Source organism: Sodiomyces alcalophilus (assembly GCF_042370955.1).
Source record: "Sodiomyces alcalophilus JCM 7366 unplaced genomic scaffold ACRALscaffold_11, whole genome shotgun sequence".
In the NCBI taxonomy this organism is placed as follows: Eukaryota; Fungi; Ascomycota; class Sordariomycetes; order Glomerellales; family Plectosphaerellaceae; genus Sodiomyces; species Sodiomyces alcalophilus.
The window spans coordinates 133236-148962 of NW_027263542.1; the positions used below are offsets into that span (position 1 = coordinate 133236).

The 15727-nt window shown below is 46.1% G+C and overlaps 1 protein-coding gene across 1 annotated transcript; it reads right to left on the reverse strand.

The window, feature by feature from the left end:
- Window positions 1-482: 482 nt before the first annotated feature.
- On the reverse strand, window positions 483-6515 carry ACRALDRAFT_1073126 (uncharacterized protein; the record flags this gene model as incomplete). Its single annotated transcript, XM_071018068.1, has 10 exons — window positions 483-1754; window positions 1856-2368; window positions 2437-2685; window positions 2717-2986; window positions 3054-3279; window positions 3353-4533; window positions 4632-4933; window positions 5034-5273; window positions 5344-6109; window positions 6201-6515. 10 exons carry the CDS (start codon window positions 6513-6515, stop codon window positions 483-485), a joined length of 5334 nt encoding a protein of 1777 aa, XP_070870836.1.
- Window positions 6516-15727: the final 9212 nt, after the last annotated feature.

The following is a 15727-nucleotide window of genomic DNA, read 5'->3' on the forward strand; positions in this document are numbered from 1 at the left end:
GTATTACCGGTTATTAATATAGGACCCTAATCGGAATAACTCTATAATAGAGATTAATAGTTTCGGTAACTAGTAGTCTTTAGGTAGAAGAGGTATTAATATTAACTAGACTAACCTATGCTATTTAGAATATAGGGGGCAAGGAGTTATATATAGTAGCCTAGAATTAAGGAAATAGTATTACTAGCAACTGCTTTATATCTTTATATTAACTCTATAAACTATATATAGTAAGGGAGGGGTCTAATCACTTATATCCAGAAGAGATACGACTTTATAAAACTGGCTAGGACTTAAGGCAATGCATATGCTCTAAAGACTAAAAGCTCGGTTTAGTTATTCCTGTCTTTTCACTACACGTGTTCTAATACTAACAGAAACTCCCCAATATTCATAATACCAAACCTTAGCCCTACGAGTCTCCCTTGGTCCCCCTCACCATCCTCATCGCCGTGCTCTTACCGATACCCTCGGCCGGTATCTCAGAGGTCAATCTTCAGTACACTATGAGCTTTGTCTCCGTTCGTGAAGCTCTCCACAATCTCAATGGTACTCGATGACTGCAACTTGCCAGCCCAGGCCGCGCTGATGCTTTTCCCCTTGCCCAGGATGATATTGCCCATCCAGTTCTCCTTCTCATCCCGCTTGCCTTTGAGAGAAAGGTTGTAAACCCAATACTTAGTCGGCGTCTCCCGCAATAGGCTCGGCGATAACGTCGGGCTAACCGAATCTTGCGGGGAGACGGTCAGCGTTCCGCCCTTGTCGGCATCTTCGTCTGTGCTTAGATGGAAGCTCTCGTCGGAGAAGAGACACTTTTCCCCGTGTCCCGCGTAGATGGACATTTGCGTGTACGCCACGCGCACTTCCTCGCTGCTCTTGTTCTCGCCCGAGACCGTGATAGTACCTTGCCCGTCCTTGCTGCCCTTCGTCGTGAAGTCGTAGGTGAGTTTCGGGCTCGGGGGTTCTTCCCAGTCCTTGATGAGATCGGCCGCGACGTTTTTGATAAAGTCTCCGACGGGGTCCGGTGCAGGCTCTGCGGTGTACATGTTGACGAACATGGACACAATCATGAGCGCTATGCCGATGAGTGCCAGCACGGCGCCGACAATGGGTAGCGCCACGCTTAGGACAGACGACGCAATAAGCCCGGTGGTAAGGGCCAGATCGACTACGTCGACCACCACGGACAGGATCTGGACAATCACCGAAAGCGTGTTGATCACCTTGCCCACGTCGGTGAGCTTGTCCCATTCCTCCACCAGGCTGTACGTCATTGCGGCCCCGACCGCGAAGCCTAAGACGATGTTGAGTCCACGGATCCATTTGCTGGTGGTGCTGAGCTTTCCCGCTGCCTCTTCCTCGTTCGGCAGCAAGTTGTCTGGCTTGTTCACCTTTTCTTCGTTCCAGACCTCGCTTTCGCCCGGGATATGCTCGTCATTCGACGGCAACCCACCCTCTTTAAACTTCTCGGCCATGACCCCTTTCACGCCGCCGTCTGGGTTGAATTTCTCACCGAGCTCAAAGAGCCCCTCGCCCTGCGGTTGAGTGATATTTTGACGTAGCTGTCCATCCAGGACGGCTGAATCTTGCGCCTTGACCTGCTCGGAGGTTTTAGAGGACCTCCAAGACTTAAACTCCTCGAAGGCCTTGTCTGCAGCACTGAGCACCGCCCGCAAAGGCTCCAGGACACCGATCACCCGTTGGGCCGGCGTCAGTTTGTCCCAGCCCCTGATGACCGAAATAAGCGGCAACACCTGTCCGACAAAGTAGCCAACCTGAGTAGTTATGCCGTCAATTAGCATTGAGAGCACAGTATAATAATGTCATCGAGTTAGGGGAGGTGCCATGTACTCACCACACACAATGCACCTAAGCCTTTCGAGATCTTCGTTCCCATGGGAACCTTGCTCATGGCGTTTCCAGCCTTTTCGGCCAGCTTTCCTGCGAGCAAAAAGAGCTTGCTGCCCCCAAAAACCCTGGCAAGTCCGTTGCCGGTGATGGTGAGTAGCCGTGCCACCTCTACCGTGAACGAGGCCATGAGTGACACACAGGCGCTGACTTTCTTCTCCAACGAATCGTTCTGGTTGATGTTGTTTTGCTTCATAAACTCGTTCAGGTCCTTCTCCAACTGGTCACGGACGGGGCCTGTAAAGCTTGGGTCGTTTGAGAGCACCTTGGTGATCAGCTGGCGCATGGATTCCTCCATGTAGTCTTGGACGTATTGTCCATTTTCGTCCTTCAAGAAGGGCAGCTCGATGGTGTTGGCGATGGCATAGTCCGTGATGATCTTGAACCATTTGTCCGGATACTTCTCCTCCGGGTGGAGGGTGTACAAAATGGCAACGATCTTGTTGATATTATCTCCTCGCTACAAGGGACCTTGTCAGCTTGTATCCCGGTGAGAAATTACAAGCAATGTAGGAAGTAAACACTTACATCGTCTTCTTCCAGTATCTGACTCATCTTCACATCTCTTGACACGGCGGCGAACAAGTCTGCTCCCAACTGACGTGCAGTAGCGACATCCAGGTCGAGTTCCTTGGGGTGCAATTTCTTCATTGCGTGGGCAGCAGCCAGCCTGTTCAACTTGTTGAATTCTTTGGAGTTTGAGAGGCATTTCTCGCCCTGGGACAGGTGATGGCGCGTGAGTAGACGGTTCCCTACGCTTGCTTTGGGATAAAGGGGCTGGACGCGAGGGAAGAGTACTTGTGCTTACATTACCCGACCACCAGTACCACACCTTCTCGGTGTCTCCAGTTTTGAACTTCTTCTTGAACTCTTCGATTTGCGTAATGCTACGCGTGATAAAGGCCGGTGCGTAGGTGTTTTGAAGCCACTCCCTGATGTCATCCGGAAGCTGGGTGGTGAGCTCAGGTCCGAGATCCTTTGGATCAGGTCTCGATCGGGTAGTGAAGTTCTTGCGATCCTCATCCTTCATGTGGTAGAACATGGCCTCGTTGATCATAAGCTGCTGCAGGCTGTTGACCTGTATTTGATGTCAGTCTTCGTCATTAGGAAGCAAATATACCTCATATCAGAGAGCGGTATCTTACGTCGCTGGCATTGTACGGCATGCTATACAGTCTCTGAAGCGCTGGGGGCGACGTGCTAGACAGCATAGCAGTGATAGGAGCTGGCTGTAGCTGCGAGTCCATGTCGTTGCTGACGGCGATTCCGGGCCTTGCGATGCTTGCAAAGTGCTTGGATACTCGAAGGCGGTTTGCTTCGTTGTCTGCTTTCGCCGCTGTTGGTTCCGCCCATTTCCCGTGCACGTAATATCTAAAGTTTCCATGTGTCAAAAGCGGTTCGATATGTATGTGTAGTTGAATCACGGCATGCCGTCATGACCTACCTTGACCCCTTATTCCCGCGCTTCGTCGGATCATGAACGAAGACAGCGCCGGACACCTCATCCCCTTCCGTGTTTCGATCAAAATACATCGACTGAAACAGGACGGGCAGTGTAGTAGAGATCCCAAGGTTCTTCTTGAATGTCAGGTTGAACGGTGATGTCGACTCGGGCCCTTGGTCTGAAAGGAAGAGCAACGTTGTGGCCTCCTTGAGCTTGATGAATCGGCGGTCCACAACCGTGTCCTGCCCATCATCATCTTTCCCCCGGACTCGGCTCATGTAATAAGTGTACATTCTTTCAAGAGGCTTCTTGCCGTCGGCCTGACGGATCTTGTTCATTGCGTCTTGGATCTCGTCGATGGCGGGGACTGTGGCGCCGAAGAGATTGATGTCCTTGGGGACGGGCAGCAACCCAGTGGTGATTACACCAAGAGACGCCGGGTCTTGGGGCTCTGTCCTCGTTTCTCCCTGCTTCCATTCTTTCATATCAATCGTCATGTCCCACCGAGCCTCGAGCCTGAGTTTGGGGGCCGTGGCGGCCTGGGATGGAGACGAGACGAATCGAGAGAAGAAGGAGCTCGACTTTGCGGTATCGTCTGGCGACGCAGCGTCTGTGGCAGCCGCAGTAAACTTGGTAATGCGACCTTGGTCGAGACTTCTGGGGTTGGCCTCCGACGAGTGAAAAAGGGAACCGGCTCCAGCCGCATCGCCCCGGAAAATTTCGATCTGGCCATGCTCGTACATTTCCGTGCCAGCAATCTTGCGAGTCCAGCTGACCGTGCGGTCTTTGTCGTTGATGGCGGCACGGCTTTGCACTTCGCCGTCCAGGAGCAGACTGCCATCCAACATCTTGACGTGTGGGAGTCCGGCACGGGATCGTTCTTCGGGTTGATCCACGGCCGTCAGATCGTAGCCTTGGACTAGGTGCAAGATGGAACCATTTCGTGAAATTGGAGACCGGTTACGCGCGCCCGGGCTACTATACGAGGCCGAGTATGTTGAGTTTAGCCACGGGTTGGTTGACTTCTTTGCCTCCAGAATCTCGAGCTGCAGACGCTCCCAGATCGTCTGCGTGTCAAAGGTCCCCAGGAGAGGGGCCAGCTCTTTAGACGAGGACAGGATACGCAGCTGGTCGGCAGGGGAGAACTTTCCAAGCAGGGCTGACACGTCGCCGACCCTAACCTAAGGGGGCAAGTCAGCATTGACGGCTGACACCGACTAAGGGAACATCAAATGAATCGACACATTTAAGAGCCGCGATAAGCAACTCAGATACATACCTCAGGGTCGTTCAAGCTCGTGAGATACCTGTTGACGTGGTGAGACCGTACGCCCTTGTCGAGTCCCAGGGCAAACACGATCCTCTTCTCCGGGGTCGTCCTCTCAATTGACTTGACTTCTACCAGCTCGTATTCATCCTGAGCCGACGGCTGTTCTTTGTGGCGGTACATGATATGGCCAACAGCCAGGCGTCCGATTTTGGCCCATGGATTCTGCATCATGGCGGCATGCGGGTTGACCGCGCGAAGACCGCTAGTCGTATAGAACACTTGCGCAGGGGTAGCGAAGGGCTTTTCGCCATCTAGTACAAGTAGTCCATGGTCAGAACTTGGAAACGCTCAACTTGCTTCGGCCCGCCAACTGTAAAACAGCAGAACGGAGGCTAAAAGGGTCAGACTCACTAAAGCCGATTAGACCAGCTGTAAGCTCCATCGGGAACACTTCCCTGCTGATCTTCGTCGTCTGGGCCTGGGTAGCCGACGTCAGAAGCAGGTCCCCTTGTCTGAGCGTTTCGACGTTTCGAAAACTGCCATCGGCCATGGTGACGGCACTGCCCGCTGTAATATAGGCGCCATTCGGGGCGACATCGCGTCTGAGCATCGTCTTGCTTCCGTACGGCAGCTCGTCTTCCCAATAGTACCCTATGATGACCTTGTCAGTCTGATTCTCGTGGGAGACTCGGCCAGCGACGCGAAGCATCACGTAACATACCGTCGGTAATCCACTGCTTAACGATGGCTTCATCGTCCTTCTCCATGGCTTTCTTCACGGCGTCCCTCCAGAGAGGATATGCCGATGCCAACCAGGCGCCACTTAGCTCCGTGTAGATGGACTTCCAAGTATCGAGGTCATCCTCGATAAGTTGCTTGAGCGCCTCCCGTATTTCGTCCGCATAAGAATCGCCCCCCTGGTCCTGGTCCAAAATGCTCTTGTACACTTCGGTGGTGACTTGATAAGTCGACGGGATGGAGGCCATGTCTGCAGGGTAGTGGACGGCGGTGGCGACTTTGCCGCAGAATTTGATGATCTCCTTGGTCTGCGACAGATTGCCTCTGCCCTTGCGTTCCCAAAGGGAGCGGGACCACGTCTGCAGGATCTCAAACGACGGCCTAAAGGCGAAGCAGTTTCCATTCTCTGCCGTGTATGGATCGCCGGTCATAAAGTCAGCCAGGAACAAGATGCACATGCTGCGAAGGTTGTCCCCATGGCCGGCGTCGTCTTCGATGATCTTTTCGATGAAGTAGTCACGGGTGAGCAACTCTTTTAAGTATTCGCCGACCACGTTGTGTCCAAAGCCGCACGTGTAGACCCAAGTAAGCATCCTCACATCCCTGAGGTTGTTTACCTTGCGCGGTCCGAGTATGTCCTTGTCGTAGACCTCGATAGGCCTCTCTCTAAGTGTCATGTTGACATGCTCTACAAAGCACAGGTAGGCAATTGTGCCCATCTGCTCCGTGTAGGCCTCGTCGCAGACAGTCTGAGAAGATAGGAGACTTGATCAGCAAAGCACGTCCGTTTATACGCATTGACAGTTACAACGCAGTTGAGTGTTAGGAAGGCAACAGTACCATGTCAATCTTGGACTGCAGCGGGCTGTTCAATTGCTTCAGGGCGCGGGCAACAGTTGTCTGAGCAAGATAATTGAGTCGATCACAAGCTGAATAGCCGCCCAGCTCAGAAGTCCCAGGGTTATCGTCGTAGCCTGGCCATGGGCTTCCCAGGTCCAGGAGATTGTTGTCTCGAAACTCCATGGCACGCCTGGATCGAGAGGCTTTGTAGTGCAACCGACCAGCGAAGTCGGTGCTCGGAGGGGACTTGAGAAGCGACGTGAGGTCCACCAGCTTCTGGCCGATGCCTTTAGCGTCAATCTTGTCCTCTGCCATGATTTCAGTGTAGCGTGTAGTAAGTTGAATGTTGTCTTGGTATGTCTGGAATACTTGGAGTGATAAAGTTGTCGAGGTGGAAGAAGGCTGGGATAAGAGTTGGTGAGACGAGGGGACTATATATACATGTAAGCTCTGATTTCAAATTTGGGCACGCCCTGGCTTAGCCAAAGCTGCACGGTCTATGGTTTGTCCTCTTTTGAGACTGTGATCCAGGAATCAGCGAAGAAGAAGCCGGGATCCTCGTGCTTTCGGTGATGCAGAAGTGTCTGGCGGCAGACCATGCCATGTCGTCACAACACACGTGCATCAATTGGCACATCAATGATCAAGCCTATGATCCGAGCTTGAGCCTTCAGTGTTCACTATACATGTTGTTTCCAATGGAATCGTCCTTTGCATCTGACGGTCCGACCCACTCTTCATAGGAGGTAAACTGTATGTCTTCAATGGACACCGAAAGGAGGGCCCCAATAGAGCCCGCATGCGGTTTCAGGTCCAGCTTGAAAAAGGGGTAGATCTCTGCCGAATGTAGACTCCATGTCTCGATGCTGCGTCGTATATATGCTTCAACTTCGCTATGCTGTCCATCACCTCCCATCTGGAAATATTGTCTCGGTCACACACTTAGTCCCGTCTTGTTGTGGCATAAATTGTGCACGTTGTCGTAATACGCTGAGACACGCAGACATGAGTGATAAGACTCATGAATCATGTTATCAAGCGCTGACTTGGTCAGAAAGGAATAGTCTGATCCAGCAACTCAGTCTCCTTCGGCGAAATGCTGCCAGTGGCCACACAGGTCTCCGCACGCGTGCTTTCCTCCTATGAGGCTCCGGCATATGCTGACATCCTCCGGTTATGTACGACACGCATGATGCGGCTGAGACAGTCGTGTTACTTAGCCAGGACTATTTGCCAGCACAGGTTCGGATTCTTGATTTGAATAATTGATCCCATTACATAGCCATATACATATGCACGCTATGCTGATCACGAATCACAGCTGCTAGGCGTCAGTATAGCAGACACTTCTTACCGGGGATTTTGTTAATATCTACCAAGACTCGACCATTGGCTGCCCGCGTGCGAAGTCGTGATAGTGATGCGGCTTCGTTTTCCCCGCCCGTCTGAGGTGTCCGTACAGCATATGTAGTGTGATTAAGGATTCGTCCGAGATGACAATGCCGTCTGGTCTGGTGTCTCGGGACATGGACTCTTGGCCAAGGCGGGATACGCCGTTAGTGCCCGCCCGCGTGTGGCGTTTTCCATGTGATACCGTGAATCGATCACTCGAGAGTCGAGCCCAGACTCTTGTCCCGTTTATGACGTTTATTGGTTCAGAACTTCAACCCTGCTTGAATTAAACCCCTCAACTTTATATGAGTTCAGCTTGGGAGCTCTGGATGATCGGCATCTCCATTGCCGTTCTCGCCCCTCGGCCCACTTGCCGCCCCTCCACTATGCAACGTGAATGTGTAGCCGCCTACATGTTGTATGTACGAAGTACCATATAACCCCTGTTTTATTGTGTTAAAGGTATATTCGTGGTTTACCCTTTTAGGAAATTCAAAAAGGCTCAAGAAGCGTACCTTCGCTAACAGGACCTACAAGTATAACGTGCAACGTATACTTAGTATATAACGTATTTGTATATCATATCAATACCTATCCTGGATCCGATTCTAATCGCTAGTCAGCTCTAGATTCGAACAGCGAAAATACCAGCCAAAATAACTATCCGGCCCCCGAGCAGTCTCAAAAAGAGAACAAGGACAAGGGCAAACGAGGGCAAGGACGATATTATGTTATGTTGTTAAGGAGCTACAAAGTGGACTAGCAGGGTACTTAGTCCCCCTGGTTTGGTATATCTAAAGCCCTGTTTTTATATATAAAGTGCCCTGCCTTTGGTGTACCTACTTGTACTCTATCCGCTTATTCCCGTGATGCCATTGGTTTATTTGGATCCGCAAGCACACCACACATAATTAAACAGGGGTTGGGGTGTATATATATAAACGGCGGTGACAGTAATTGTAATACCTACGCGGGATGGTGGTTGTAGGTTAGAGCTTGAACAGAGGACTTTACTCTGACTAGAGCCAGGTCAGAGGTTAATATAATATTCTAAGACACTAGGCTCTAACCTATAAACCCCGAAACCCGGGTAGGTATCCATAGATAGGTACCAGGTATATATCTAGGTATTATTAAGCCTAGGTACCTATATATCCGGCTAGAAGTACTAGTACCTTCGCTAGAACGTACTATACTATAAGCGGCTAGTCACGAGTTGTTTATAGAGTAAGGCCGAATAATTAAATTATCTAAAGCTAAGGAGAAAAAAAGGAAAGGGGAAAACTCTATAGGTGCCTGCGACTTAAATATAATATCGCGGCGACCTACTAGGAACACGCTATAATTAGTCGGAAAATCCGGTGGTTTACCGGATTATCTCCACGGGGTTAGCCCGTAATATTACCCCCCTCCCCCCTCGGTAAGTCGCTAACCTTCGGTATAGGTTTATAAAGCGTTATTATTTAATCGAATAACGCCTCTTTATTAATTAAATAACGACCCCTAGTAGCTTTTTAATCCTAAATAACTTCTCTATTCGTTAAAGAGCGCTCGAGGTAGGCCTTTATAGTTATACGATTAATTAACGTGTTATATACGGGTATTATTATTATTCGTAGACGGGTCGTAGGATCGTTCCTTTTATATAAGGAACCGATATACGTACCTTCCCTAACTATATAACTCGTTTATTAATAATATTAACTTTACCGTTACCTCCGTTATCCCGTTTTTTCTTCTTTTCTTTAATAATATCCTTTATTATTAGTAATACGTTTTTTATCGCCTACCACCCTTTCGCACGCCATTTTATTGTTCTAACCCCTTATCTCTCTCTTTAGAAGATATTTAAGTTTTTAGGATTATCTCTAGCCCCTAAGGTACGTTTCCCGTTCTTCCTATAAGCCTCGCGCGATGTTTACTAACTTATATATATAATATAGGGGGCTAATAATAATAATAATAATAATACCGGTAAGGAGGCACCTACTCCCGCCCTGGCTAGTAAGGAGATTACCTCTCCTGCCTCGGCTATAAACCGCCGCGCCTAGCTAGCCCGAGCCGCTAAGGCTAAGGGTAAGCGTTCCGCGGGCAAAGCTTCTATAATAGTTAAGAGCCCCGCGAAGCGCGCTTATAGAATAAAATATCCTCCTAAAAGGACCTATTCGGTCTTCTATTACTTTTACGTAAAGGCTATTATAAACGGCTAGGATACGCGGCGCTACCGCGACTAATTAGGACCCGGAGCGAGGATACCCGATCCTAAGTGCTATAATTACTTAAAGGGCGGTTATAGGTATATTCCTCCTCCGCCTAGGATAACTAGTCTATCGGTAGCACTCCTAAAGGCGGCGAAGGTGGTTAATAATAACCCCTTCTATAGCCCTAAGGCGACGGAGGCGCTTATAACGGCTTATTCGGCTTTTTAGAAGGCGTCCGGGGTTTTAAAAAAGACCTTTAATATTTTATAGGAGGATAAGCCTATCTTAACGCCTATCGACTCGGGTACCGGTAAGCCTCGCTTATCGGTATAAGCCACCGCCTCCCCCCCCCGCGGGGACTCCTACGTTATAATAAGTGGACCTATACCTATCGCGGCGCCTCCTACTATTATTATGCCCGTTCCTAGCGTAACGATTACCTTTATAGGGGTAGAAGGCCTATGCCGGCTTAACCGGTTCTTATAGGTGGTTGAGAATATTATAGGGGTTATTCGTGTCGAGGTAAAGGATATTAAGTCCTTTAAGGGAAAGAAAACGGATAGGTAGGCTAAGGTCGCGGCGTCTATATCGTCTCCTATTATCGCTAAAAGCGTTAATAGTTATAAGGATACTCGTAACGATATTAATCTTAATACCTAAACCCGGTAGCTAGGGGCGGGGCTTATCCGCCCTAACTTAATTAATATAGACGGCTTTACCGTTATCCTAACCTTTACTTAATCCTTACTATCTTTCCTATAACTCTTCTTCTTCTTATACTATTCGCGTAGTCTATTATTAACTTTAATCGGGCTATACTTCTTTTCGTAGCGGTCTAGGGCGGTTAATTCTTATAGGGACTCTGTTAGTTCCTAAAATATCTAAGCGTATCCTTCCTACTTTACTAACGCCTCTCTCCTTACGCCTCTGCCTACCTTCCTATTCCTAGCGTATAAGATTTCCTTTACTATCTATTTATCTTCTTCGAGACCGTTATAAATTAGTCCGGGTTAGGGGTTATATAGGATTTAACTAGGAAGCGGGTCTTCGCTTATACGTTATAGGAGGTCTATATAAAACCTCGGGTATATATTCAAAGGCACGTTTAGTTTTATAATATACGGGTTAATAACCTTAGTAACTTTATACTTCTAGTATAGCTAGCTTAACTTACGCGACGGTCTTAGGGTAGAGTAGTTTATAAGCGAGAGCTATATAAGGTCGCCTTTATAAAGGCGTTTAGCGGGGATATAACGCTTATTCGCTAACTCTTCCTGTTATAGCTGCGTGGCCGCTATTAAGGCTTAGGCGAACTCTATAGCTTCTTAAAGACGGCGAAGCAGGTTATAGACTACGAACTCCTAAGCGTCGCTACTTAGTTCCTTAAGGATCTGGATCGGGTCGATATAGTATACGTGTTTAAGGAAGAACGGGCTTATCTTAGTAGTAAAGCTCTCTTAGTTATTTAACGCTAGTTCGGCGGGTAGTAACCTATCCTAATTATCTTAGGCGTAGTAGACGAAGGCTCGGAGCTACGCTTATACTTCTTAGTTCACTTATTCGGTGGCTTTATCGGTCTAGGGGTGGTATATAATGCTTAATCGTTATTCGATTTTAGCTAATTTATAGAAGTGTCGCTAAAAGCGGCTTATCTAATTAGAACCTTTATTATTTACGATTAAGCGAGGTATACCGTGGAACCGAAAGTGATAATATAGGAACCGTTCGGTATAAGCTTCCGCCTTTATAGAGTCTATCGCTTCGAGGGTAATAGCCTTTATAAGTTAATCGGTTATAACCTATAAGTATCTATACTTCTTCTCCCCCGTAGGAGGTAGATCCGTTATAAAGTCTATTAACAGGTCGCTCCTTATTTATTCGGGGATCGGGAATAGTTTTAAGAGTCCTTATCGAGCGTTCCGCTATATATGGCTTTAGTTATAAACGTTATAGTTATATATAAACCTACGTATATCTCGGTTTATTCCCGGCTAGAAGAAGCGTCTTATTACGATAGTAATTATATTATCTCGCCCCGGGTAACCTCTAATCGTAGAGTCGTATATACATTAGATTACTCGTATTTATAACGTGCTCCTTTCTTAGGCTCCTAGTACCTATAGGCGATCTTGGAATATTAATAGTCCTTATAAGGTGATCCTATATTCGGTAATCTAGGCTCGGAGACCTAATAAGGGGGAAAACTATCGATCGCCTTTAGATACGGCTTATATAGCTTAGCGATACTAGTTATCTTCTTTTATCGTGGCGTCTTATAGCCGTTATAATTCGTTATTAGCTTTAAATACTTATAGGTATTCGTAAAGGAGGCGGATCTTTAGGGGGATTAAGGTCTCGGGGATTAATTATATATATCGCGCCTATTCCTGTTTATCGGAGAAGTCCTTCGGTTTATCTTATTCTTTTCGCGAGAGAGCGTTAACGGTATAGTTATTAGCACCCTTATAGTATTCTAGTATAAAGTCGAACTAGGCAAGCTTACCGGCCTATCGGCTTTATCTCTTATTAAGTATTTTTTTTATTATAAAGTATTCTAGGGCCTTATAGTCGGATAGGATCATAAAGCGACTATAACTTAGGAGCTCTGCTCTCTAATATATTATATAACTTATAATCGCTAATATCTCCTTATTATAGATAGGGTAGTTATACTCGGCTCCTATAAGTCGCCTTAAGTAGTAGGCGACCACGTAACGATATCCTTATTCGTTTTCTTAAACTAATACACCTCCTAGGGCGAATCCCGAGTAATCGGTTTCTATAAAGGTCTTATTGCTTAAGACCTATTATCGTAGGATCGGTTCCTCCTAGAACCTCTTCTTAACCTCTTTAAAGGCCGCTTATTCGTTAGGACCCTAGGAGAATACTTGATCCTTTTTTATTAGTCTTATTAGGGCGGACGTGATATAGGCGAAGTTCTTTACGAATATACAGTAATAGTTTATAAAGCCTAGGAAGCTTCGGACTCCCTTTACCGAGGTCGGGGCTTCCTATTCTCGGATCGCCTTTAGTTTATCGGGGTTATATAAAACGCCCTGGCCGGCGGTGACTATAAACCCTAAGTACTTCACGGTCTTTACGCTAAACTCGTACTTTATAGGGTTAAGCGTTAATCCTATATCGCTTAGCGATTATAATACTAGGTTAACCTTCTTCTCGTGGTCGCGGAGGGATCCGCTTAAGTAAATCAGGATATCGTTAATATATATAGTAATAAAGTCGTTAAGGTAGCGTTATAACGTTTTATTAATATATCGTTAAAAGGACGCGGGGGCGCTACTAAGTCTAAAGGGGTATACTAATTATTTAAATAAACCGAATCGAGTTTAGAACGCTATCTTCGCTTTATAGCTAGCGGCTATTCGGATTTTATAGAATATAGTAACTATATCGAGCTTCGTAAACCACTTAGCTCGCTCTAGGTTTCGGAGTATCTCCGTAATTAGTAGGAGAGGATAGCGGTCTCTTTAGGTAATCGTATTTAGGGCACGGTAATCGTAATAGAATCGTAACCCTCCTCCTAGCTTTTTTATAAATAGAACTAGAGCTTTAGCGGCGGAGCTGCTAGCTTATATAAACCCCTTATCGATAAGGTCGGTAAGGGTCTTCCGTAAGACTAAGAGTTCCTCTCTGGATATATTATAAAGAGGGCCCTAGGGTAGTTCTGGCTCCTTACCGTCGGGCCCTTATATAAGGTTTATTTCGTGGTTAACCCTAGGTCGATAAGGGGGAAGGCGGTTTGCTTATAAGTTAGAGAATAAGTCCGGGAATCGTTATAGTATCTTTTTTAGGATATATTTCCGGGGGTCGACTAGGGACTTACCTTAAAGGGCCTTATCGATATCCTTAATACTAACTATATAGAGCGCGAGTTCCTCTTTACCGAACCGTTATCTCCTTTATAATCGCCGTATAATACCGGCGAATACCGACCTGGTTATTACTTAAGCTCCGCGGATAGCTCTGATATTATCGGGTTTTTTTTCGCCTTAGAGTCGGATATCTATCCGGGCCACTCCGTGGTAGAGGCGACGTCTCTTCGCGTAATAAGTAATATCGTTATATTCTATCTATAGTTTCCCTAGAAATATATTATAATTTAATCCTGGTATTATATAAGCGAATAGTCGTTATATATATCCACTAATCTTAAGATCGTATATAGCGATACCGGAACTCTTTATAGACCCTATAGTATCGGAGAACCCCGAGAGGGGTCTTTTAGTCTTATCGACTAACGGGAGGCGGAGGGACTTTACTAAACGTTCGCTTATAGCTACGTAATAGTTATATCTAGTATCTACGAGTATAGTAATTAACTTTTTATTAATCCGCGCTTATATAAGAGCTAAATAACTATTATACGACTATAATATAAACTCTTTTTAATCCCTTTATTCCTTTATAATAGGCTTTAGTGCCTATTTTTATACTAGAGCTATTCTTTTTCCGAGTCTTTATTATTATCCGTGACTCCTATATAGATCGTTTTATTATCCGAGGCTACTAAGACCTTCGCTACGCGGTTCTTTTTATAATCCTTAGCGTCTTTTTTCTTTAAGCGGTATCTTTTAGCGAGGTATCCTTTCTTTCCGTAGTTATAGCACTCTTTTATCTTTTTTTTCTTAGTCTATACTTAATTAACTCCTCCTATCTTTATATCGCTATCGTGGTCACGAGTATAACTATTATTATTACTATTATATAGCGCTTAGCCGAACCGTGGCCTTATAGCGAGGGCTTCGAGTCTTTAAGCGATACTTTATATTTTAGTTACCTAAGTATAGTAGTTATTTAGTAGTTTCGTAGTGATAAGGGCGGTATAAAGGCGACTATTAAGAGCTCCTTTTAGGAACGTGATCTTTATAGTATTATCCTATTAACCTTTACCGGTAATAATAAGCTGTTATTCGAAACCGGGTATAAAGCTTCCGAACGCTTAGTCTTTACGCTAGCATAACATTCTTAGGGCGTTAGCCGCGTAAGGTTATTTATTAACGTCTTTATATATACGGTTAAGGTAATTAAGGAAGTCTTAGGGGTTATATTAATTATCGGTTCCGCCTATAGCCTAGAAGGAGGCGATAATACGGCAGGGAGCTTTATTTAAGTAAGCGTTAATAAAATACTATTTCTTATAATTGTTCTGGAAGAGATATTAATCGAGTAGGAGCTTTTCGCGAATCTCGGATAACTAGCTCGTGTACTCGGAGCGTTTACTATTAAACTTCTAGGGTAATAGAAGTGCCTTAGTCCTAAGGTTCGGAATAATCGTTACGTTAAGCGTAGGCATAATAACGGGCGGCTAAGGGCCCTATATAATCTTTTCTGATAGTATAGTAAGATAAGGCGAGGTTATATATTATTAGTTTTATATTACCTATAATAGCTAGTTAATAGTATTCTATTATTCTTGGATCTGGGTGGTTAAGGTCGCGACCTGAGTTTATAAAGGGTTAATAATCTCCCTCCTTTACTCCGTAGCCTTAGGCGACTCGCCCGCTAAGCGTGACGGAGCGCCGGGAGGTGGATCGAAGTAGTGGTCTATCTCTATTAGCGTAGCGTGTGGGTTTCGCTAAGCTTTAGATATATAAGCGGCTAGTCATAAGTTATTTATAGAGTAAGGCCGAATAATTAAATTATCTAAAGCTAAGGAGAAAAGAAGGAAAGGGGAAAACTCTATAGGTGCCTATAACCTAAATATAATATCGCGGCGACCTACTAGGAACACGCTATAATTAGTCGGAAGATCCGGTGGTCTACCGGATTATCTCTACGGGGTTAGCCCGTAATATATACTTATAATCAACTAGTATTATCGCGATATACCTATTCCGTACTATTATACTTATTTACCTATACTACCTATATACCTATAGTAAAACTTCTTAGTAAATATATCACTTATAGTAA